The sequence below is a fragment of the Lissotriton helveticus genome, chromosome 8 (assembly GCF_964261635.1).
Source record: "Lissotriton helveticus chromosome 8, aLisHel1.1, whole genome shotgun sequence".
NCBI classification, from domain to species: Eukaryota; Metazoa; Chordata; class Amphibia; order Caudata; family Salamandridae; genus Lissotriton; species Lissotriton helveticus.
In genome coordinates, this window is record NC_136069.1 from 1,251,179,825 (window position 1) to 1,251,205,493 (window position 25,669).

General features: G+C 44.0%; 1 protein-coding gene across 1 annotated transcript in view; it reads right to left on the reverse strand.

Annotated features, from left to right (window-relative positions):
• Window positions 1-25,669, reverse strand: part of LOC144771945 (gamma-aminobutyric acid receptor subunit gamma-3) — a 1,335,689-nt gene that overhangs the window by 37,684 nt on the left and 1,272,336 nt on the right. The window contains exon 5 of the mRNA XM_078656176.1: window positions 21,505-21,701. Coding sequence (XP_078512302.1) covers window positions 21,505-21,701 — 197 coding nt within the window. The remainder of the gene's footprint in view (window positions 1-21,504; window positions 21,702-25,669) is intronic.

The following is a 25,669-nucleotide window of genomic DNA, read 5'->3' on the forward strand; positions in this document are numbered from 1 at the left end:
CATCAAAATCCACCATCGTGTAAGAGTGTAACAGCATCTTGTACTCTATGTGAACTGCCATGTGGCCTACACATTTCTACATTAGCAGAATTACATTTCCCCCTACAACAGCCACATAACATGAGATTTCAACATCATTCTAACATCTCTACAAACATCTACATTAGCTTTTCACACTTGATATACGTATTCTATTCTAATTAAACACTATTATATATTTTCACTCTATAAATTCGACACTCTTATATATGGTTTACTAAACTAATACAACGTGCTTGTAAATATGGTGCACTTCTATATTTTCTTGATTTGCGCTCTCTCAATCCCCCCTTTGATGACTTCTAGTAGTCATCACCATTACAACACCATCCCTGAGGTAAGGTCTGAGTCAAACTGAAGTCGTTGCATTACCCCCTCGTTTCATCATCTCTAGAGCCTTTAGACTCCTGTACTGATTATCCTGCATTTCAGTCAATCTCCTCTCTTGCCTTCTCATGGTTCTTTGCAACCTGTTTGAACTATACCATTGATACAGCCGAACCAACCCCCACAAAGCGATTATACAAATCACTATTATGATGATAGGTTTCAGTATGTACCAAATAATATTCTTTCCTAGGTTGGCAAACCAACCTCCAACTTTACCCATTCCTTGACCTACCTTTTTCCACACTGTTACCTTTGTCAAATCTTCAATTTCATTGTGTATTTCAGTAATGTTTCGAATGTACTTTTCTAAAGGTTTCGAATTGTCTGGAATGTAAGTGCAACATTCCTGGACCTTCAAAGCCTTACAGACTCCTCCCTCTTTGGCTAACAGAACATCTAGATCAAGTCGGTTCTGAAGAACCATTGCCCTTATCGATTGCATTTCTCCCTCCACCAGCATTAGTGACCTAGCAGTACTGGCGGACAACCTATCTACAACTGTTGCCAATCTTCTTATTTTGACATCATTTAGTGCTATCCCTAAAACAGGAAACATAGCACCAAATACGTCCCCAACTACCTCTTCAGCGCTTACATCCCTTCTTCCTCTAGCTGGTGTTCCTCCTTCTATAATTTCCAAATCCTCAGCATGGTATATTTTGGGGAAGACAATTGCCAAATAACATGATCCATACCAATTATCTGGTAGTTTCACGTATGCATTTCTTCCACAGACAAAATATACATTTGGGATCACCTGCATTTCTTTCAAGAAGTCCTTCGAATAGTATTCTAATTGGAAAGCATGTTCACCACTCGCTTTTCCCACAAACACATTCTCATAATAGGTTTCACCCCTATGTATACATAGTTTCCCCTTTTTCTCTTGATCCAAAGCTATTGGACCATTGCTACCCTTTCTTTGGTGTGCCCTTTCTTCCTCGGTCCAATCTGTTTTCCATTGACCTGAAGCTTTTAAAATCTTCTGTCTCCTGTATCGATCATCCACCTGCCCTACAAACTGTTTCTCAATTTCTGACACTTTACAAGTCAAATTATTTCTTCGGGCATGTGAAGTATCTAATGTATTCCAGGGAAGGAAACATTTCTGTAATCTGTCTTCACTCTTATAATAATCCCACTTATTTAAATGCTTGTAGTTCGGCACTTCAGGTAAAATAGCATCGAAATTCGAAAAATAGTATTCAAACCCATCACGTTCATAAAATATGCTCAGCAACAAACTACATGTGATTCCATAAGTCAATGGAAGATGATGATATCTGATACCTTCGTCTACAGAGGCTGGCATTTTCATGCACACATAACAATTCTTAGCCTCCATAACATCGATATATTCATAAAGCAATTTAGCATATGCATTTGATTTAAAGTTCCCCTGTGATTCATCTACATGTAACCTACGAGTCTCAGCTGCTAGTAAAGCTTTGTCTTTCTCTGTATTGTCCCCCTTTTTACCAGCAATAGTAGGTTTCTGTGTCGATAAAATTTTTGCTTCCTTTGCAGCCTTTTCTTCATTTTCATGTCCCACTACATATGATATAGTAACTACTAAAGCTATAAGAAAAATCACTCCCACTATAAGTGTGCCTACTATACATTTGGCCCTGCGGTTCGGGTTGCCAACCTCCATGATCTCAAATAGTGTAGTTCCAGTTTTCTTTCACAGCACAATGTCTCTTTTCGAACCACACCTGGAAGCTGATAATCTTCTCCGCAAGATCAGTCTTTGTGTTCTATAGCAACAGACAATCCTAGCCCTTCTCCGTCCACTAAATGGAAGTCCCTAGTTTCTTCTTCTTCCACTTGGCGCTAGGTTATCTCTCAATTTGATTATTTGCAAAGTCTTTCACACAGTCTTTTTAACAATCCGAAATTATACGTGTTCCAGCGACTCTAATCACAGCTTCTAATATTTCCAAACGAAGAAGGACTTCCCCAAGTATTGACCTCCTTGGACAACAAGTCGGGAAATCTATTCTGTTTAAAACCAAGTCTCTTATTCTACTCAGATAAGGAGGATAGGGGATATTGAGTGTCAGCAACCCTTCGACTTCCACTCCCGGTATCAACAACACTATTGCCACTGTTATGATGGGGTCAGTGCTGATCAGGGTCACTTCCCTCACCCTCCCAGTTCCCTGTACACTGGACATCTGCAGCGAGGTCGGTCCACTCAGGAGTAGCGTATCTTCTGCTAGGTACTCGCACCCTCCTCGATCTTCTCGGACCTTCCTGTTCCTGTCCTTGTGTACTTTCGTCCAAATCCGAGTCTTCAGATACAGGGGCAAGAGTTTTCTCTGGAGCTGGTTTCAAGCTTAGCCTCTTCCTTCTTTCAGGCCAACTGTCCTCTCCACGCTTTGTTCTCCTGTATCTTGTCCTCCCATTCAGTTCTTGATCACTCTGGGCTTTATCTGGGTCTGAGCCGTATTCACAGCAACTTTCTCCTTCTGTGGCAACTTCAGTTTCACTGCCGTCCTGTCCTTCTTCTTCTTGTTCTGTAGCGCTCCCAGCTTCTTCCGACACCCCCACAGCTTGACTGATCCCCTCTAGTGGTTCCCCATCCACAGCTGGATTTTCATCTGCGAGAGGAGCTGTTTCTTCCAGGGGTGCTGGAACTCTTTGAGTATGGGAAGCGTGAATCCAGTTTGGCAGCCCTCCGCACTTCACAGCGGTATTCGTCGTCAGGATAACTTGATAGGGCCCCTTCCAACGCACGTCTAAGCAGTTCTTCCGGACGTGCTTCTTCAGCAGGATCCAGTCACCTGGACACAAGTCGTGACATAGATCTCTTGAAGATGGAACTTCAGCAGCCTGCACCTGAAGAGACACAGAATGAATGACGTCAGACAGCCCCTTGCAGTAATCCAGGATCAGGTGATCTGTAATATTCAACAAAGCTGTAGTTGGTACAGACGGAAGTCTCATTGCCCTCCCCATTAAAACTTCGTGTGGAGAGAGACCTGTCCTCCTGTCTGGTGTGCTGCGCATACTCATGAGTACCAAGGGCAGAGCATCAGGCCAGCTTAAGGAAGTCGATGAACATACTTTGGCTGTTCGGGATTTCAAAGTGCCATTGATCTGCTCCACGATACCTGAAGCCTCTGGTCGATAGCTACAGTGCAACTTCTGATCAATATTCAATGCAGACCAAGCATTTTCACCACCTCACTGTTGAAATGAGTTCCTCGATCTGATTCCAGGGAGGTCGGCACCCGAAGCGCGGGATCAACTCTCTAAGCAACAATTTTGCTACTGTGAGTGTATCGCACCTGCGTGTAGGGTATGCTTCGACCCATCTGGAAAATATGCATACAACCACCAGAACATACCTGAGGCGGTTGCTTTTTGGCATCTCAATGAAATCTAACTGCATTCTGTTGAAAGGCCCCCCAGACCTCCCAATGTGACTCATTGTAACTGGTGTTCTCTTCCCTACGTTCAGTTGCTGACAAGTAACGCATCTCCTACAGACTGCTTCTGCTGCAATCCTAAACTTGGGGCAATACCAAGTCTGCCTAAATACCCTCAGCATGGCATCTCTTCCTAAGTGTACTGGACCATGTATCTGTCGTGCCATGGGATTCACAAATTCTTCAGGTAATACTGCCCTACCATCTGCTGAAACCCAGAAGTCCATTTCACTTTTCACACAACCTGCTGTTTCCCATGCCTTTTTCTCAGACTCAGGTGCATTCTCTTGCATCTCCTTTAAATCCTCCCAAGTATCAACTGTTTCTAGCATCATATTTAACTCTGTCTTTTCCTGAGCCCCACCTACTTCCACCTCCGTGAAAGAATATCCGTGCTCCGCACAATAGCGGGCAACTTCGTCTGCATATCTATTACCTTGTGACACAAAATCTGTATTTTTGGTGTGGGCTACACATTTGACAATTGCAATTGCAGCTGGACCTTGTAATGCTTCTAACAACAGTCGCACAAATTCTCCATTTTGAATAGGCGAACCAGAGGAGGTCATGTAACCTCTCTGAGACCACAACTGCCCAAAATCATGTACTACACCGAAACCATATTGGCTATCGGTATAAATGGTGACTCTAATTTTGTTTCGTGCTATACAGGCACGTGTCAATGCAATGATTTCTGCTACCTGAGCGGAGTGTACTCCTTCCAGGCAAGCGGCTTCCACAACTCCAGTAATGGTGCAAACAGCATAAGCTGCTCTCAACCGACCAGTATCGTCTCTTAAACATGAGCCATCAACAAAGAAAATTTCATCAGGGTCGATCAACGGCTCATCCACGATATCTGGTCTTGGCTTCGTGCATAGTTCAGTCACATCAAGGCAGTCGTGATCTTCACATTCCTCGCCTTCAATATCATTAGGAAGTGGCATCAACGTAGCAGGATTCAAAACAGAGCACCTCTTAAGGGTCACGTTCTCCGCAGCAAGTATAACTTGCTCGTAGCGCTTGAGCCTACTACTGGTCAAGTGCTGTGTCTTGGTCCTGGTCATTAACAATTCTACAGAATGAGGTACATACACCACTAACTGGTGTCCCATGACAATATTTTCACACTGTTCAATGCTGACACCTGTTGCAGCAACGGATTTGAGACATCCGGGCAACGCTGCGGCTACTGGATCTAAAGTAGCCGAAAAGTATGCAACTGGTCTACGGGCATTTCCATGAATTTGTACCAAGACTGACAAAGCACAGCCTTCTCTCTCACAGCAGAAAAGTGCAAATGGTTTTTCATAGTCAGGCATCCCCAAAGCCGGAGCACGACACAAGTCGTCTCTCAGCTGTAGAAACGCCATCAAACAATCCTTGTCCCATGGTACCGGATCACTCACCTCCTTGTGCGTCAGTTTTTGTAAAGGTTTTGCTTTCAGTGAAAAGTTAGCTATCCACTGTCGGCAATAACCAACCATTCCTAGGAACATTCTAACTTCTCTCTGTGTTGTAGGCGCGTTCATCTTCATTATCGCCTCTATCCTATCTGGTGACACTTTGCGCTTTCCCTTTTCTATCCTGTGACCCAAGTACTGTACTTCTGTCAGACAGTACTGCAATTTGTTCGGAGATACCTTGTGTCCATTTTCAGCTAAATGGTTCAGCAAGGCAATGGTATCTGTCTTACAGGCCTCTTCCGTTTCTGACGCAACAAGTAGGTCGTCTATGTACTGGACCAGAACCGAGTTCTGCGGCAGTACCAGACTTTCAAGATTTTTCTTCAACAGCTGGTTGAAAATTGATGGGCTTTCTGTATACCCTTGCGGGATACGACACCATGTTAAAACGCGATTTTCCAGCTTAAAAGCAAAAAGGTACTGGCTCTCCTCATCCAATGGGATTGAGAAGAAAGCCTGACAAAGGTCTATCACTGTGAACCACTCAGCTTGGAATGGTATCTGAAACAATATCACTGATGGATTCGGTACCACTGGACAACATGAAACAACTATGTTGTTAATCTTTCGAAGATCCTGCACTATTCTAAATTTCCCACTAGGTTTCTGCAAACCCATAATCGGGGAGTTGCATGGACTTCCCACGATTTCCTTCAGTATTCCCTGTTTTATCATAGAGTCGATTACAGGTTTTATTCCTGCGATCGTCTCCGGGGTCAGTTTGTATTGGGGCGTTCTTGGATATTCAGCATTTGGTTTAACCATAATCTTCACTGGTTCTACTCCTTTGATCAGTCCTATCTCTTCTCCCGTAAAATCCCATACCTCTGATGACACTGCATCTCGTAAATCCCCTGGGAGCTCCTCCACTGTCAGGGTAGGATACAGTTCTATGCATGTTCTCGAATTAACAACTTTGAAGGTAGCGTTATCATCTGTAGTCTGTACCTCTACTCCCTGAGGTGTGCAGTATATTGTGCAGTTCAGTTTGCACAATAAGTCCCTTCCTAACAGACACACAGGACTAGAATCACATACTACAAACTGATGTTCATCCGTGTAGTTTCCTATTTTCACTGATACTGGTTCCGTCAAAGGGCTATTCATTCTCTTGTTTGCAACTCCTACCACCTGGATCGTTTCCCCCGACATTGGTAGATCTGGAACCACTGCCGATCTCAAAGTTGATCGAGCAGCTCCAGTATCCACCAAGAATGTTGTAGGACACCCTGCCACTTCAGCCTCAACAAACGGTCCTCTTTGATCCACTTCTAGAACTGCCCCGAGGGTACAGTCCTCCTCTCTACTTACACGTCGTCCCGTCAATGGATCAACGTAGTAACACTCTTCTTTACCTGTGAACAAAGGCATTTGTCTATAGACCTTCCCTCCTGTCGTAATCTTTGGTGGCTGAGGGAACTGAGCTCGTGGAGCCGGAGTCCCCCCTTTGGCCACCTTACCCTTTATCACTGTCACCCTTTGAACTGGAACCTACTGAACTTCCTCCTCTAGAACTTCTAGTTCCCCATTTTCAGGGTTATAGGGACACTCGCGTCTCCAATGTCCCACCTGGTGACACTGGTGGCACTTTGTCGTTTTTTTCAATGTAGCAAAGTCTATTCTAGGTCTTGGATTTTCCTCGTTATCCTTATTCTGATTATTTGATTTCCGTCCCATTGTCCCTGTTCCCTGTTGCTGTTGTGCTCCCTTTCCAGCTGACTGCATCTGCACCATCATCAATGTTTCCTTTAATTTCTTGGCTTTGGACTCTATCTCATCACTGCAGTATCTTGCATATCTCAAAATCTCATCCAATGGTTTGTTTTGCCAACAAATTAAATGCTGCTGAATCATCAGGTAAATATCAGGTCTCAACCCCAAAACAAACTTTGATACAAACTGTCCTATATCCTTAGGGTCCATTACATCTAGTCCACTGTATTGTTTGAATGCTTTCAGCAATCGCTCATAATACTCATGGACTGTCTCCTTTGGTTCCTGTCTTGTTCGGTCTATTTTTACCCAATCTATGTCTTGTGGCGGCACCTTGCCCTTCAGCCAGGTCATTACCCTATCGTATTTTAACATTACTGTTTCTGACGGTCCATTAGTACGAGTATCCCTTGCTGGTTCTGTAGTTGGCCACTCGACACTAACCTTGCATGCTATCCACAAGTCTCCTGGGACCACAATGTCAAACAAGGTGTTCAAATCAATCCACAATACTTTTGAGATCTTCACAAACCTCTCTACCTGCTTGTACCACTCTACAGGGTTCTCCCTTAATTTCGGAAATGAGTTGGTGAATGCAGCCAAATCTCCTCTACTCCAGGGTACGTGTACATAATTCCCATTCGCTATTTCTCGCAAAGGGAATGCCTCCGTCTGCATTAGTCTTCCCTCCGGAGACATCACATTCGCACTCCGCCTAACAGTTCCCTCTTTGGACCACCTCTCTTCCCATTTGTCCAGATCTCTCCATGCTCTTATTCCTGTGATCAGTTCCCTTATTTGTGTTTTTAATCCTGTTGTCCTCCTCTCATCTAGGTCCTGATCTGAATAATGCAACCTGTGGTTACCCTGTAATGCCTTGGTTCTGGACAAATCTACCATATACTTGTCTGCCAGTTCAGACAGTTTCTCAAGAGTTGCTCTGGCTTTTCGAGTGATGTCCTTTGCTATAAACAGCAGCTCATCTTGTTCGTACATGTCAATCCTTTCTATCGGCACTGTACCATCTATTATCTCGTCCAGGTCAGATTTTAAACTGGGCACGTCGAGTCTTTTGGCTTTTATTACAGCTTTCAATATGCCATCTCTAGAGAGTCTATTTACATCTCTCCCATCACAGCTCTGAGTCCTACGTCTAGGCTCAGGCGAGTTATGGGGAGTCCTCCCTTGCTCCCATCTCTCCAGGTCCCATGCAGTTCCATCCTCTCTGGGTGTATGGTGAAACACTCCTCTATTTCCCATAATCACATATTTCTCATTCTGCATGGTTTCTCTAGGTGTATGGTAAGACATTCCGTTATTCCCCATTTCTTCACCATTTGCCGGTGGTCTCTGATCAGTCGGCACATGGCAAGATCCTTCACTGTTCCCTATGCTCCCACGACTCCAGTGCTGTACATTATCATTAGGTGCATGGTGAGTGCACCTAAACCTTTCCCTGTATTCTTGGGTCCTTTGGTCTCCCTCGCCTTGGATGAAACGAGATGTCTCTCCACACTCCGTCGTTCTGCCTCTTTGCTCCTGCCCATTTCCTCTGTCTGTATGACGTGTAACTCCTCTACTCTCCTGACTTTTACCTTCCCACTCCTGACTGCTTTCGCTAGCCCCACAGTGAGATAATATTCCATTGCCTCGACTTCCCCATTCTGCTTCTGCTCTTGACCTGTTGCTTGGTGCTTCTGTGGACCCATCCCATTCCCTCAAGTCAGCCCTCAACTCCTTGTAGGATTTCGGCCGTGGTCCCCTCAGGTCCATCGGTCCTCTCTGACCCCCCTGTTCTGTTACAGGATCCACTGCTGACTCCAATGGGGTGTTCCACGTTATCGGTCCCGGCAATTGCCTAAAGGCATTTGTCGTGTTATTCCTTCTCTCCATCTCAACTCTCTCTCTTTCTAGCCGTACCTGTTCTTTCTCTCTCCCTTTCTCTGGGTGGTAAACTGACACTACAGGACCTATGGTAACGGGTACTTGAAGAGCATCTGGTAGTCCATAAGACTCAACCCTTTCTGTTGCTGGCGTCTTCTGCACCACAAACCTTCCGACTACTCTCTGTACGGGACTATGTTGAGGTGTCTCCTCACCTTTGGTAGGTACCCAATCCGCTATAGGGAGTGGCCTGTTCTCTTCTGTGTCAACCCTACCTTTCCTTGAGAGCTCCGTACCTTCTATCTCCCTATTGTCCGGAGGTGGTTTGTCTATCAACAACCTATTTATTAGGCCATCCTCCGACTCGCTCTCATCATCCTCTTCTATGGGTTTCTTTCCACCTGTAACTTCTCTCAAGGGGTACAACTTATCTACCTCAATCACCTGTACCCTCCACTTCTTGGCTTCCGCATTCCATTTGGCGTCTTGCACTGCCCTCACTGATCGCCGTACCCTTTCTTGGCGTCTGTGCTGACTTCTGTCGTGCGCCGCCCTAATCCACGCATTAAGGGCCTCAAACTGTGTTGGTCTAGGCAAAGGTCTCAATGAGGACATAACTGCTTTCAACTGATGTAACACTTCTAATCTAAACGTTCCGTATTTTGGAAAAGTCAGCTCCTCATTCCCCTCTGTAATCTTACTCCAAGTCCCAAGCCACAGTATAGTATGCATATAGTGAGCTGGTGTACCCTCCGGCGGTGCCTCTTTCCCGGAATAAGATTCTCTTCTTTTTCTCTTAAAAATCCCTCTCAAACATTTAAAACACTTCATGTTCAAAATCTACAAAACTTCTATTTTCTCCGCGTTCGTTTACTTCCTGATGACAATCCACCAATCTCAGCACGGTTCTCGCTAACTGGCCTATCACTGCGCGGCTCTTCGCTGACGTCACACCAACCGCCCTATCACAGCGCGGCTTCACACCAACCGACCTATCTCCGCGCGGCTCTCGCTGACGTCACTCGTCTCAGCGCGGCTTCACACCGACCGGCCTATCTCAGCGCGGCTCTCGCTGACGTCACTCGTCCCCCTTTCGCAGCAGTTCCCCTCCTTTCTCCGCTCGTCTCCCGGTCATGCATGCGTCCCATTCATACTCTGAAAAATGATTACTTCCGACCAAGCGATCACTTTCCTTGACTGTACGTCCACAGTCTAACTGTAATTGTCACCTTAACTGACGAAATGTCTTTCCGTGTACGTCCAGACAATCGCCTTCTCTGATAGGTTACTTGCACACGGTAACTTTCGACCTGCATCCGTTACCCACACACTCACACTTGCATTCCCCCTATCTCGGTCCTGCGGGCGATCAATGGTACCTCATGACCCCCTTTATCTGGTCGACAACTACTCTGGATGTTCGATACACCCGAACCACTTAAGCTCTTCCCCGAACTTAAGATTTTCACCAGTTCACCGATTCCCCGTTTCCCAGGTTACCAGTTTACCAGTCTGCCAGGTTGCGCGCGCTCACAACCCTCTCTCATTCACACTACAGGCATTCAACTCCGCATGACATTACAATACAAATACAACACAAAACACCGCAATCTGTCCACGCATGACCCTTGTTATACTCACTCTCGTCCGATTCTGCTGCTTTTCTCTCGCGCCGTCAGCACCCTCTTCGGCGGGCCACCTCTCGATCTCTAGGGGCCTTGGGGTAAACTCAACCTAGTCTAGATCACCTTCCTCAAGAAGGTAACCATCCTCACTCTGCTACCAACTGTTAACGCGGGATTTCTAGTCTATTTTTATAGATCTAGATCCCGACTCCGGTCGACTGAATCGTTGGTACCTGTCATAGAGTAAAAGGCAATCCACTACTAGGTCAATCAGTTTATGACTTACTCCACTCAAAAGAACCATTGAAGCTTAAAAAGTTTAAAAGTTTATTACAAAGCCAAACTTAACTGGAGATACAAACATCTCAATATAAGGTTCAAAAGATATACGGGTTCCAATACAAACATGAATTTTCTAAATGCTCTTAGTCGGCAGAAGAATATTACCAAAACCAATTCAAAAACCATCAAAGTTGCAAGAATAGACACAAGCTGTAGCTTATGAGTCATTTACAGAAAGGAAAGAAATCAGATTAGACTGTCCCTACACTAGACTAAGTGACATCCCTACTTAGCAAGATCTTAACCTAAAAAAAGGTGTCAGCAGTGGTGACTTCCAAAGAGGATCACACACTTCCCTTAGTCTTTGTTCCAAAAACGATGTCTCGCAATTCCCTATCTGCCTACCCATCCGCTCTCTTAGGTTCCTCAGATCATCTGCCTTAACTCCACCCAGGGGTGCTGTCTCTAATACAAAATCACACTTACAATAGGAACGCCCTTTGGAGACACCCCTCAGAGACGCCCCTCACGTGGTGTTGGTTCTGGTATGCACCATGCTGGTACTCCTCTAGGCCCATCGTTAGCGTTGACCTTGCTTCCCAGGCTCCTCTCCGGCAAGACGGTACCCCCAGGAAATTCCTGAAGACTCCTCCAGGCCTGTGCCTGGCTCTCTTGAACAAAAGTCTATTCATCACTCTCTTGATTAAAACCTCCTCGCACCTGCAAACAGACACTTGTACTGTGGGCCCCAAATTCCGGCCTCCACCATATCTTTAAGTTGTAAACCATTCAAACAGGCTCCACAGTTTGTGCCTAACACAGGCTTTCTCTAACGAGCACATGCAGATCAAAAGAAATGACTTTGTCTATTCAGGCCTATCTAGTATTACATGAACGGGCCTGTGCACTCTGCAAAACTTCTAATTCTTCTAAACAACATTCTAACTTATTTCACACAATGATTATATGAAACGTCTATAAAACATATTTCAGTTCTAGGATCAATACTTTTGAATTACAATAACATCAAAATCCACCATCGTGTAAGATTGTAACAGCATCTTGTACTCTATGTGAACTGCCATGTGGCCTACACATTTCTACATTAGCAGAATTACATTTCCCCCTACAACAGCCACATAACATGAGATTTCAACATCATTCTAACATCTCTACAAACATCTACATTAGCTTTTCACACTTGATATAAGTATTCTATTCTAATTAAACACTATTATATATTTTCACTCTATAAATTCGACACTCTTATATATGGTTTACTAAACTAATATAACGTGCTTGTAAATATGGTGCACTTCTATATTTTCTTGATTTGCGCTCTCTCACATCCATCAGAGGCATGCCCTGCTTAGTTTTCTGCAAAGTGACTAACTTGGCAAAGGAATTACATCCTGAGTAAGAGTTTGTGCCTATGGAAAATCCTTACATTTCTGATGCTAGTGCTAAATATGGATGAAAACCTACTTGCTGAAAGACTTAAGGACATCAGGCGAGCAAGCCTGGCCAATGGACTTTCCCTCCAGTTTACCGTTTAATTTCAAAAGCCTGATGTTTAAGTTCTAGCCAAACCTAAACCAAGAAAAATGGCCTAATTTAGGACTGAGTGATAATGCTAAATACTCTAGTTGTCAAAGAAAATTGCAAAGCAAGATGCAGGATCAGTGGAACTTCCTGCATTATATACACACTATGATAGGGGTAATTTAACCAGGGGATTCGCCATCATATTTTGCACTTCTTTGCAAATTGAAGGAATTTTAATTCAGAACTCCAAATCGTGTCGTTCCCCAATCTGAAAACATTTTATTGCAGAACAAAATATCGCCAATGTAAGATTCTTCGAGAAAAAACAAAAATGTTATTCAGTAACATACAAAGACTCTCCACACCTTACTGTGCACCAAGAAAATGTCATACCACTACTTCACTCAGCTGTTGAACTCAGTGTAGTTTATCCCACTTGATTGTTTTCACTTCTCTCAATAGACTTTGCCCCTGGTGTATCAAACGACCGCAAATTGCGATTGTTAGAAACGGGACCCCCGGGCGGCCAAGGCTCACGCCAAGGTCAGTCAGGGATCACCATTTCTAAGGTCAGGGCAAGGGAGTTACACACCAAGATAACCCCTGCTCACCCTCTAGGTAACGTGACGCGAGCAGCAAGGCTAATCTCGGAGGCGATGTGTAAAGCGCTTGCGCGCGCACCCCGGCGACAACACCCTAGGCCCACCACAAAGGAAACTCCACACAAGGTTATATCAAAAATAGCCTTTGTATTATAATAATAAAAACACATTAGATAACACACACACTTTACAATGTGCCAACAGGCACGGGCAAGATTTACAAGGGATTATGTACAGGACAGGGCCACCTGGACCACTGTCAGGGGTATGCACTTTTTAGAAATAGCACTTGTAGGTATAACACTTAGCACATAAACATATAATGACTGTAACACAGAAATAGTAAATGTAGCATACAACCAGTAACTACTGGTAAAGGGTAAATACCTCCTACGCCACCCTAAACACTGTAGGGAAATCACGCAGGGGACTAGGACCTTATCATCAGGACCTATGGAAGGAAAACCATCACCTAAGCAAGTCACATTTAGCAAAGGGAAGGAAACATAAAATAATCACCTAAGCAAGTCACATTTAGCAAAGGCAATCAAACATCAACATTCCTCTAAGCAGGTCACTTTTAGCAAAGGGAAATAAACCATAAACAATTACCTAAGCAGGTCACTTTTAGCAAAGGTAAAACAAACATTCCTCTAAGCAGGTCACTTTTAGCAAAGGGAAATAAACCATAAAAAATTTACCTAAGCAGGTCACTTTTAGCAAAGGTAAAACAAACATTCCTCTAAGCAGGTCACTTTTAGCAAAGGGGAATAAACCATAAACAATCACCTAAGCAGGTCACTTTTAGCAAAGGTAATATCAAACAATCCTCTAAGCAGGTCACTTTTAGCAAAGGGGATAAAACATAGAGAACATGGCACATGAGGTATTAAAACACATTCAGAGGTGCAGGTAGAACATTTGCGCAGGAATCACATAAGCAGTAAATCATAAATTGCGCAGTGTGCACGTAGCACCACACTAGAACTGTCCCCCAGGCCAACTGGCCTCGCAAGGGGCTGAAATGCCCTGAGTCTCAATGTCAGGGAAGGCTGCGCAGGCAGCCAAGAACACAAAGCCTAAACGTAGCAACTGTCCACTAAGTGCTGGACAGTTGTAAATACTGTTGGGCAACGTTGGAGCCTCTCTGGGGCTCTAGAACAAATACACTGGCACTAAAGAGCTTCAGCGCTCTTAAACGATGAACTGCCCCCTCGAGCCTTCTGTGGGCTCACAGAACGATGGGGCGTCGCTGGAGTCCCTCACGGGGGACTCGGGATCAAGATAATGGCCCCCAAGAGCCTCTAGGGCTCACGAGCAAAGGACTGCCCCCTCGAGCCGTGCAGGCTCGTAAATTCACTGTGGGCGCGAGCCTCGGGGCTCGAAATATACAAATTGCCCCCAGGAGCCTCGGGGCTCCTAATCACACTGCGGGCTTCGTTGGAGCGGCCCTCTGCCAACTGGGGCCGCTCGGGAACAAAGAGGAACGCCCCCGCACTCACCGGGTCTCCTGGGGCGGATGCGTCTCCTCGGCTGGTCGGCACGGGGCTCTCCTTCACTCGGGGAGCCTCGAGGACGGGGCCGGCTGCTCCTCTCGCGCTCCCGCCTGGACCCGTCTCCGCTGCACGCCGCCTGACTTCCGCTGGGGCCGCCAATGGCAGCGCGGCCCTGGGGGTCAGGAGGCGGGACTTCCGGGTCGCGATAGGCAGCGGCCCGGCAACGGTTTCCAACGCTCCGGGACTGCGGCGGTGATCACGGGGCAATGCCGGGTGGGCTCCGGCTTTAATTAATAAAATAACAGCGGGGCAATGCCGGGTGGGCACCGGCGTCCAAAATTAAATATAAAGCGAGGTGGGCACTCGCTCGCCAAAAATCGGCGAAATAAAACGGGCAGATGCCGGGTGGGCACCGGCTGTACACAAAGCGCTCCCAAGCGCCGGGGACCACAGGAAAAGCGCTCCTAGCGCTTGAAATACAAATAAAGCGCTCCCAGCGCTTAGGGGAGAAATAAAGCGCTTTTAAGCGCAAGGGCAAAAGCAAAAGCTCCAGCAAGGTCTGGAGGCAGACAGGGGGGCAAGGCTGGGCCCAGAGCCAGCACACTGGGTCTCCAGGCAGGGAGACAAGACAAGTGGCGGTCCTCCTGACACCAGCAGCAGCAACAGCCCCCTCTGGCAAGGATCCTGGAAGAGAACAAATTGTGTGGGGACACAGCCCCATTTTTATACAGTGGAATCCTTTGTTTCCAGGGTGCAGGGTGGGAGGAAACCAGTTGCAGCTGGCTTGGGAGTACCCTTGATGGCCCAACCACCCCTTTCATTCACTGGGGAGGCTTGGGTCGTTAGACAAACCACAGGGGGGCGGAGCCAGCATTGTGTGGGGAAAAACCCAGCCCATCCAGGTCCCAGGTGCACTCCTCCCACACATCACTCATGCTGATCTCACACTCACCACCGGGCAGACTCATCCAGACTTCCTGGAGCCTGGCATGCAAGCCAGCTCCAGCCAATCACGCTCCAGCACCCTCACTGCACACATACATCAATGTCCAGAAGTAGCACTTCCCTTCTAGACACATACAAGCCGCACATACCATCGCGCAGCATTCATTCTCACGAGTTCACACATACCAAACCCGAGCCTGCACTCCCCACACATCAGGAACTAACATGGACACACACATTCCCCATGCATTCCTATGGGAGAGCAGGCCAGGCATACTACGCGCACACACTTTACTCTGGGACACAGGGAAAAAGTGCGCAGAGACCCAAAAATCACTAACTCTGGGTCACAAACAAAAGCAAAAAGATTAGGGTTGAACCTGCCCTAAGGCCCAAGTCCAACAGCAATTTAGGTGCAATCTCAGTTAGTGGTGCATAAGCAGCTCTCAGCAACATATGAATCCCGCAAAATGCAAACATAGCACAATAAACCAAATTATTATAGAAGATGTAAATGTGACTCAAAATTGTGAGTACCTTATTACGATTAGCGAACTGCAAATGTTCACAGACCATTTGTAATTTGTGAATAGTCACTTAAAAAACGAATTACACTTCTAAATTACCAAAAAGTGGGAGCAGTGTCATCTTGGTGCAACCAGACCCAAAATTCAACAAATACTTTTTTTAAAAATGGCACCACTCTATGTCAATCTGTGGAGGATCTGAACACTTCTAGCCCATAAAAATAGAAAGAGGAGAAGGGAGAGAATATTCAGACAGAGAGTTAACATATGGTGCCTTACAAAGATGGAGGCATGTGCCAGGAAGAGGTTTAGGAGGTAAGTCATCCTATAGCTCATTGATTAACTACTACCTGGGCTAGACGGGCACGCACAATGCAGCTTGGTTATTCCCACACATTTAAAGGTCCAGTGTTCACTACACTTTCCAGTATCAAAAAGCAAGGCACAATAGCAGTGACAGGTGTCATCTCCCAGAGTACCTTATATAGGGAATAGTGGGAATTTGTGGATTCTTTGTTATCCATTATTCATGCCCACTTAGCTTCGCCAGAGGCCCTATGTGAACATTTAAGGTACCAACGTGAATTTCTACAAGATTGCTTAATTCCTACATGGTATACCATTGATGGATGGGAGACTCATCTTGATTTGCTCACACTCAGACTATGAGCATCTGTACAGGAAAAGAAATAGCGAGCACATCCTCAACATACTATTTATACCCAAAGCATAGCGTCATGGAGATTCTCAATTATTCATCTACTCATCCCATTTTAGAAGTTTTACTGACTCCTAAAATGGGATCGCAAATTGATAAATATTCGCAATTCTGAAGGGGCATGTGGTAGGTGTCCCTTCCAAATTGCACCTTGGAATGAGATGTACCAATGTTTGTGATAAGAAATGTCTAATTTTCCATTTGGGGTAGTAAGATATCCACAAAAGGGAATGGATACCCATGTGACCCTTTCACTTTGTGAGTTGAACAATTTGTGTTGGTTGAGAAAGGAGCGGTCCAGGGAGCTATAACTCTCAAACATACTTAAAAACACATTTAAAAAAGGTAAACTTTCACCAGCAGCCTGATGGACATGTGGCTGCCAGTGTAGCCTGGTGGTCTGAAGAGACAAAAAGAAAAATTACCCCTGCATCCTGGGTGAACACTGGGGTCAGGGACAAATTGTTTGTTTTATGAAGCAAACTCCTACTTTGGGAGTCGGTTTTGGTAAAACCACAAAGTTTCCTAGGTACCTGCATGAAACATGGCATCCACTCAGCAAACCTTCAATGCCATTGAAGAAGCCGCTGTGGTGAAGGCTCCTCTAAAAGTCCCGCCATACAGTGTGAGTACGTCAGAGTTCATTACCACCGCTTTTCTGGTGAAGTCACGTGGTCCATGGGGATATTGTTGTCTTCTCTAAGTTAGCATGAGCACACTGCAGACTGTCCGCTGCTTTGCGCACGTTACTACACAAGTTTCTTTTGCAAATGCCTCTTTTGATACTTTCCTAGGAGAACCTGCCGCTGTTTTCACGCTTTGCAGGTTCCTGGGATTTAGTCTGAACATTGTGAACAAGGTCGCCCAACAATGCCCCTTGTTATTCCGTTCTGGTGAGGCCCTAGCTCCTAAACATAACATACAGATGCAGCTGTTGTTTGAGAATACATACTTTGGTCTTTTTGGAATACACGGATAGGCAGCACACACTTGGTGAGGGACCTTTCCAGGGAGGAGAGCATGACAGCACCTTTGTTGTAGATCTTCCATCTATAGACTGAGGTACGTCGTTTGCAGATAGCACCCAGAGATCTTCTAATATATAATCGTCCTGCTTCTATACAAGGGGCAGTAGATTAGGCTAAGCTGTCTTTCACTATGACAGCTCCTTTTATGATTTCCGGAATACTTGCTATGCTGACCGTATTTGTGTTATGCATTTTTCTGCTTATTGTTACATGTGTGCTGCATACTAGAGAAAGTTAGTTAAACTAAATATTTTAAACTTGTTTGTGTCTCTGTTAGATCTTATTGTGGACAAGTACAAGAGTGTGAGCGAAAGGGTGTATCTTGCAACTGCGATTACTGAGTGAGTCGAAAGTGTTGTGTTCTGGGGTATATAATCACTTGTTCCTCTGTGAGTGAGTAAGAGAGCAGGTGAGATACTACAGCTAGTCGGTGCCAGGCTCATGGCTACTAAGGTGGTAGGATGACTCAGACCCTATATACTAAGGTCCCATTATCCTACGCATAGTTCTGTGTTTGCGCAGAATCTCTTCAACAGTAGATGGTGAATTGCCCATCCCACCGTAAATCAGCCCCAATATCTACACCCACATAACATCATCAACCTCCTGGCACAGTTTTACTTATTCGTTTAAGGTTGCCTTTAAATGTGTAAATGTGACACAGATGTACTTTTGCCTATTTACATTTCCCTTCTCTTTCGTGGAAAACTTTGTTAAATATACGGATGCCTCCTCCCTATTCTCGTGTTGTACAAGACAGGGGACCCTAGTTATTTAGGATCATTGGAAAAAATAGAGATATACTGAATAGTATATAGCCTCTGTCCAGCCGGACAGGAATTTATTAATTATATTGTTGGTAATAGTACCTTTTTTCACACATTGATACAAAAAGTGGGCACGACCTGTGACCCACAGAAAGCAAGACAAAACAAGTGACAAGGGTTCATGTGGAAAGCGCACAAGGCGGTCTGCACTATTACTCAGTAATACAGACTCAGATTCATTTCTAGCAACCCATTGTTAGCGACGTTATTGTAAATTCATAACAACATATGGTGCTTTAAAGTCGACGACGTTTCGATGCAATTCAAAGATACATGCATCATCTTCAGAACAAAGTCATTTAAGTCATGTTTGTCTTAGAGTTAATTTGTACATTTTACATAACCACTTTTGCGATTCACATAAATGTAAGGGGAGAAAAAGGAAAAAACATACAAACATAAACAGAAAAATTTCCATTAGAAAGCTAGGCATGACTTGATATATAATGTGGTGCTAATAGCCGAAAGTTCGAAGTGACAAGCTTATTTATTTCAAAAAACAACAATGGTGACAGTTGTTTCGAAAGTGGCATGCGTGCACATTTAGAAAAGTGCCATCTACAAATGAGGGCGAGTGATCTTTCCTGATATAAAAAAAGACATTCAGGCCGGTAACCTCTTTTTAAGAACACTGGTGGAGTTTGGCGTGGTTTGTGGCGTTTGGAAATGGAGGATTTTCCAGAGAGCGTGCACGCATGCATGTTTAACCGAGTTGTGAATATTACTAGGCATTTTATGAAAAATTGCTGCTCGCAGGTAAAGCTAAACATCAGTCCATTACAGTTACCGAGCAAGGTCATAAAATAAGTATCTTAAGTCAACAACGAAGTGAAAATAAAAACGGCGCAGTGAGCAGTAGAGCTATCTATGTAACCTTGGCATCTTCTGAATAAAGACATCGACAATTTGATCAGTGAACGGCGCAGTGAACATAAAAACGGCGCAGTGAGCTGGGTGGAAAGGGAATTGAGAGGGGGGGGCTACCTCGGTGGACTAGGTCATCCCGGATAGGGCTGAAAACCTTGGCCGTATTGCAGCAATGGCTTCATTACGAAAAAAACGTGGGTGGCCTCGGGAGTTTTGCGGCATCTAAATATCAGGGAAATTAATTAACATTATTTTATACCATTCCATTTAAAATGACCCGAGTCCGTGAAAAGAATGGCCAAAATACTCACTTAGTGACGGTCAGCACGGGGAATTAACTGCAAACTATGGAGTAAATGGAGGGGTGGTTATAGAAACGATATTCGAGGCTGGGCGGTAAACTCAAAAGTTAGATTTAAGGCTTACTTGATGGCTAGCATGGCTAGTACTGCAACGCGGTGCTGCCGGGCTTCCGAAATTGGAACGCTGGGAAGGCAAGAAGCGTAGTTAGCAATGGGGGAGAAATGGGGTGTGTCATGAGGTCAAAGTCAGAGGGGCTCTAGCTCGAGCATCTGGGGTAACTTACTGTAGCTGGTCCTGCTCGATGGCCGGCCGAATGGGGTTCTGGCGGTGATCGCTAGCCCGTTGAGGGAGGGACTAGGATTAGAAGGTATTAGAGATAGAGAAGGGACTAGTAAGTCCGTTAGCTGGCGGACATCTTGGAGTGGTGTGGGATCGCCAGGTATCAGAGAAGGAGAAGGGACTGATGAGCCCAAAGGTAGGGCGGACATTTTGGAAAGGTGACAGAGATATTTGGAGAAAATTTAAAAATGGGTGAACAAAAGTGCTCTTGTGACATACATGCTATTTCTAAAACCATATTCAAGGACCTTCATAACAGTTCGATAAATTTCCAAAAGGAAACAGGTCATAGTAAGGAAGTCCAGTCCTCAATCCTGTTGAGCCCTTTCCTTATACTGTCTGTCTTCAAGATCCAATGCAACTCCTCCCTATTCTCAGCCAAGAAATGTACCTACAATGGCGTGTTACAGGAGCAAATTGTGTACATTTTTATGGTACCAATCTACAAAAAGTAAGTAGATACCCAAGCACCAATGTATTTGTGGATTTTATTTTGTGGGCGTTCACTAGCTTTTACATGCACATCTATCTAGAAACGGCCAAAATACCTCCCCTGAGCCGTACATTTAAATATCTGCCCATTCTGCCGTTCTGGCAAGCCTGTGCCAGTTACAAAGGAACCTTACATAGACGGTATGCAACCAGTCACCATCAGACTGACATTTTACCTTCATACATTTCTTATTTTGCACACCTAAGTTGAACATAGGTGCCTTACATTTTCTGTAAATAAGTGCCTCCAACTAACTCCCCAGCTTATGGTATTTCACCGGAGGAGCCTATTAAGTCACAAATATTGCTTTTTTACGCTTTGAGCCTGATTTTCCCCTTTTCCTAAATGTCTTCCGTGTCATTTAATCTCTATCCATTACCAGCGGGATCTGTGAGGAGAGCTGCTTATCCTTTTTATAATTTGGTTTTTGTCCTTCTCTTTGAAAGACCTTTAACTATTAAATTTGGATGTGCATGCCACCTATTTCGAGGTCTAAATTTCTTTCTCTATTCCATCCAGCCTATTTTTGATGTAGTGTACTTTATAGCATTATATAGTTATTCTCTTTGCTCACCAGAGACAGTGGAAACAGTTTAATTTGTGTGTGAAGACACCCTGTGCAAAGCTTTGAGGCTTTTCCTCTGGTTTTCCTTTAGAGGTCAATTATTAGTATAAGATTAACTGGGACTCACTTAAAATGAAGTGTTGTTATTCTGCCATTATGATTTATGGGTCTGAGATTTGAGTCTGACACACAGTGTAACTGCTAGATTAAAGTCTAACAAAATATGGTAGCACACACCTAAAAAATAGCACAAACCGACACAATAACATACTTAACCAGCCTGGTAATTGGATGTATTTTTTTCAAAACCTCTCTCCTCTATTTCTGGAGGCATCTGCAGCATTCTGAATTTTCTGCTCTCTGTTGCTCTAATTAATTACCATATTTTATTTTATTGAAGGTAACATGCGACTTACCGATTTTTTCTTCTTGGTACACACAGGCTTTTTGCAACTTGAATAGTAGTTGAGGGCGGCGTACTCCATCAGAGCAGCAAACACAAACAAGAAGCACACTGTCACAAACAGATCCATTGCCGTGACGTAGGACACTCGAGGCAAAGAATTTCGCGCAATAGTGCTCAGTGTTGTCATCGTCAACACTGTGGTGATACCTAGGCGAAAGAAAATGCATTTTACTTAACAATCTTTGGACAACATGAAGCATCTTATTTATGTCCTGTGTTAATTATTTGGTTCGTTGGCATCTGTCAATAATTTAGTGAGTAAGAGTGTGTGGGTGATAATGTCTGTGTATGTGTGTATTATTGTGTGTTGGTCATTGTCTTCTGAATTTTCTTCCACCTTTCTTCCAAAACATTTTGAAGTTCCATCTTTAGGTGAAGATCTGCCTGTTTGTATAACGTGAAGACCCTCATTACGAGTGACATGGTAATCCTCTTTTTAACTTCAACCTCTCAGAGTTATCAATATCAGGGGTACTAGTAACACCTGACTTATTGGAGGATCATAAGTGAGATCCTATAGGGCTCCTTAAAAACCAAAAATCACACCGCAGTCTTTCATTTTGGATCCGATTGCCTTAGTACAAACACTCGGCGCTGCTCTTATCCCAAAGCAATGCGTAAGACACCTGGGCATTTTGATCGATGATGCTCTTTCCATGAAGGACCATGTGCAGGCCCTTTGTGGTAAGGGTTTCGTGACCCTGAAACTGCTATCTAGGCTCTTCCCCTGGATCCCTTTGGATTGCAGAAGAACAGTTACGCAAGCCCTGCTCGTAAGTCAGCTCGATTACGGAAACGCCTTATTCGTGGGCATGACCGAGTACCTTTTCACGCGGCTGCAGGTGCTTCAAAATGCCGCAGTCAAACTGGTGTGTAATAAAAACAGATCAAGCTCTGCATCAATGTGCATGAAAGACCTGCATTGGCTACCCATGCGTCAAAGAGCAGTATTTAAACTGCTCAGTCATGCACATAGAGCACTGTATTTAAGCGGCCCTAAGATACTGCAGGAGAAAATTGAGTTTTATGTCCCCACAAGGAGCCTACGGTCACTACATCAAGCATTAGCCAGAACAAAGCATATCAAGAAGGTGAGGTCTGGAGGGCGCTCTTTCTCATATCTGGCAGCTAGGAAATGGAATGAGCTTCCCCTGGACCTACAGCTCACTCCTAGCTACCTGGCGTTCCAAAAAAACCAAAAAAATGATTTATTCCCTAAATACTAATACTTACTTGTAGCCCCCTATCAGCTGCTTTGCCTTGTTTGCTACTAGCGCCTTGATATCCCCTGGGATGAGTGTTGCGCTCTATAAGTGAATAAATAAATAAGTAATTTCTTAGAAGGATTTTCAATCGATGATTGTGGCTGCTTATTGGAGTCAAATGTCGGTGTGACATTGATACAGAGGTTTTCATAATTCCTCATAATAATTGCAGTTACTGGCTCTATCATAATTAGGGGACAATTGTGTTGAAGGCCGTACTGTAGAATGATTTGTTTTTAATATAGACACATCCACCAATTTATATATATCTGCCCTTCAATCCCTTACACTAGGAATTATTTATTTAGGGTTCTGAAGAAGAGTAGCAAAAAAATAGGGTGCACAATACAGAGAAGTAAACAGACCTGTCTCAAAACAAGCAATATATGCTTTTTGGAAGTTCATTTTTTGCACAACCTCGTCTTCTATATAATCAGATTCTCTTTGTTCTATTTAAAATATATGAGCCTTATTCCAATCATTAAATGTGGTTGTAACTGAAAGTTTTAGTTTATGACCAATTGTACTTTTTTTACACATAGCAGGAATTCACTTATGGGTTCCAAACAGGTGTAAATCGATCTATCTCAGACAGGAGTATGCAGAACTGCACACTTCTACGCCCCACTCCAGCGTTGGGAAAACTGATGTTCCATACATAAACATTTTTCAGCAGTCATAACCATCTCTCATTCCCCTTATCTTTGGCAAGAGTTGGATTCCTGCAAAGGGTCGACATAAATTCTTTTCAAGGAAGGGAAGCTGAATGCATCGCCTCCAGATATGGGAGAGGGGGGGTTAAGGAAAGGATTTCTCCATGGGGAAAAATATTTTCCCTGTGGTAAAACTATGAGTTTACTCAGGGCATCCTGATTCCACTGTGAAAAGCTCTCTACTTTGGAAAACGACATACAGTGGGAATGCAATCCTTATCGGAAGGCCACATAACTTTCCCAGGAATACATATGTACATCTGCATCTACACTGTTTTCTGTTTGTATTCCCGGGAATGTCTGTGAATCCCAGAAGCAAATCTGCACTCACACATTTGTCTGCTTATTAGGGGTGGGGGGTGGGAGAAATATTCGCTTTCTGCCAACGGAATTGGTGGAATTTTGCAGACTCAGCGTTACTCTTGTAACATGGATTTCCGGCCAAATTCTGCCAATCGCTGCAAAGCAGAATCTTTCCTCGCATACACTCAAATTAGTAAGTTGGCAAGCGAGATTTGGTGTCACCAAGAGCGATATTTGGGTGCTAGGAGGTCATCCGGGGAGATAGTTGTAAAGCCGGTCACAAGAATTTGTGGTCAGAAGGCTGAAGCTTGAGCCGAAAATCGACTTGAGCAGCAGTAAAATCAACTCGAGTAAAAGTAGAGCACCTTCTGATGCACAGCATGGTGCCAATTGCACTGATTGTTTAGCAGAGAACGTGCTCTCTGTGCTAAATCACAGCATGAGTAGCATGACATGCTTATTTCTGTCCACTGGCAGAACTCCACTAAATCCCGCAATTTATTTGTAACTATGCAGAATTCTATGGAGTCAAATTCCATGAGTTCTGCCCACCCTTAATAAATATGTGAGTACTTGTTTACTCTTGTCTTTGTAACTGAGCCCAAGAGCTCTGATCCACACACTTTTTAACCACTTTAGTGAAAATTGCATGTGCATGATACTGACATGAGTCTGTGGAGTTCCAAGATTCGGTTTAGATGGTGGAGCAGAGGACATCTCAACTAAAGATCAGATTGCTGTATGCAACATACAGGTGCAGCAGAATGTCCAGTCATACCTCTATAGACAAGGATATCAAAGCGTGCATCTCAGCTGTGCAGGAATATAAACTGGGTGAAAACCGACAAATTTAGATGTGTGTATGGATTCACCAACAGTTTACTGGTTGTTGCCCACTCTTGAAGTGGGCTCAAATTTACAACTGTAAAATGCTGGAATAAGTGACCTTCCAGAATGGTAACATCAAGGCTGCACACTACATTTCACAGAGGTACAGTGAAGGGGGTATGTATTTTCCTCTGAATCAATCTCAAAGAAATTAACACAGTGCTTGAGGTGGTATTGGAAGTGTAAGGGAGCAGATTTCAAATTTGGGTTGCGTGATGCCCAAAATGCATGCAGATTTTTGATAAAACCATGCTGATAAAAAGTTATTTTCACACAAAAAATGGTTGCCTTCATCTGTCAGTGACAAAAACAGAGATTCTGAAGTAGAAGAAGTAGCTAATGGTAAGGTTTCCAGATAAATTATGCAGCTATTAAATGTTTACGTATGTGAAAATCAAAAGTGTGTTGATTTACTTTAGTCTAACTCTAACCACTAGCAGCCATATTGTTTTCCTCGTGATAACTTTGCCTACAGGATATGCCCTTCTCTGATTTGAGAGATTTTGTGCCTTGGCACCCAAGAGGTGACATTTGTAAGCCAGCTTGCTCAACCAAAGCTATTAACATTTATATTGCTTGTGAAGGCCATCTCATGAGCTCATATAGGTGCCTCCTTGTGTAATCAGTCAGCATGTAATCATGTGATACATACTAGAACCAGTATGTGAATTAGAGTATATATTTGGGTCATGCTTTTCTTTGGGGTGCTTTGCTCCATATCTAGCATACACAGGATACAGTTGTTGGAAAATTCTGTGATTCACAAATTATTCACTTTTGCAATAAACACTTGAAAGATTAACCAAAACCTGAAATGAAGTGTTCTTTGATACTTTGTGGATCATTTTAATACAATAAATGTTTTTTATATTACAACATTACACACGTCTGCTATTTCTAAGCACTATCATTTAATGCAAATACCTAATGTAATGATGCTCAAATT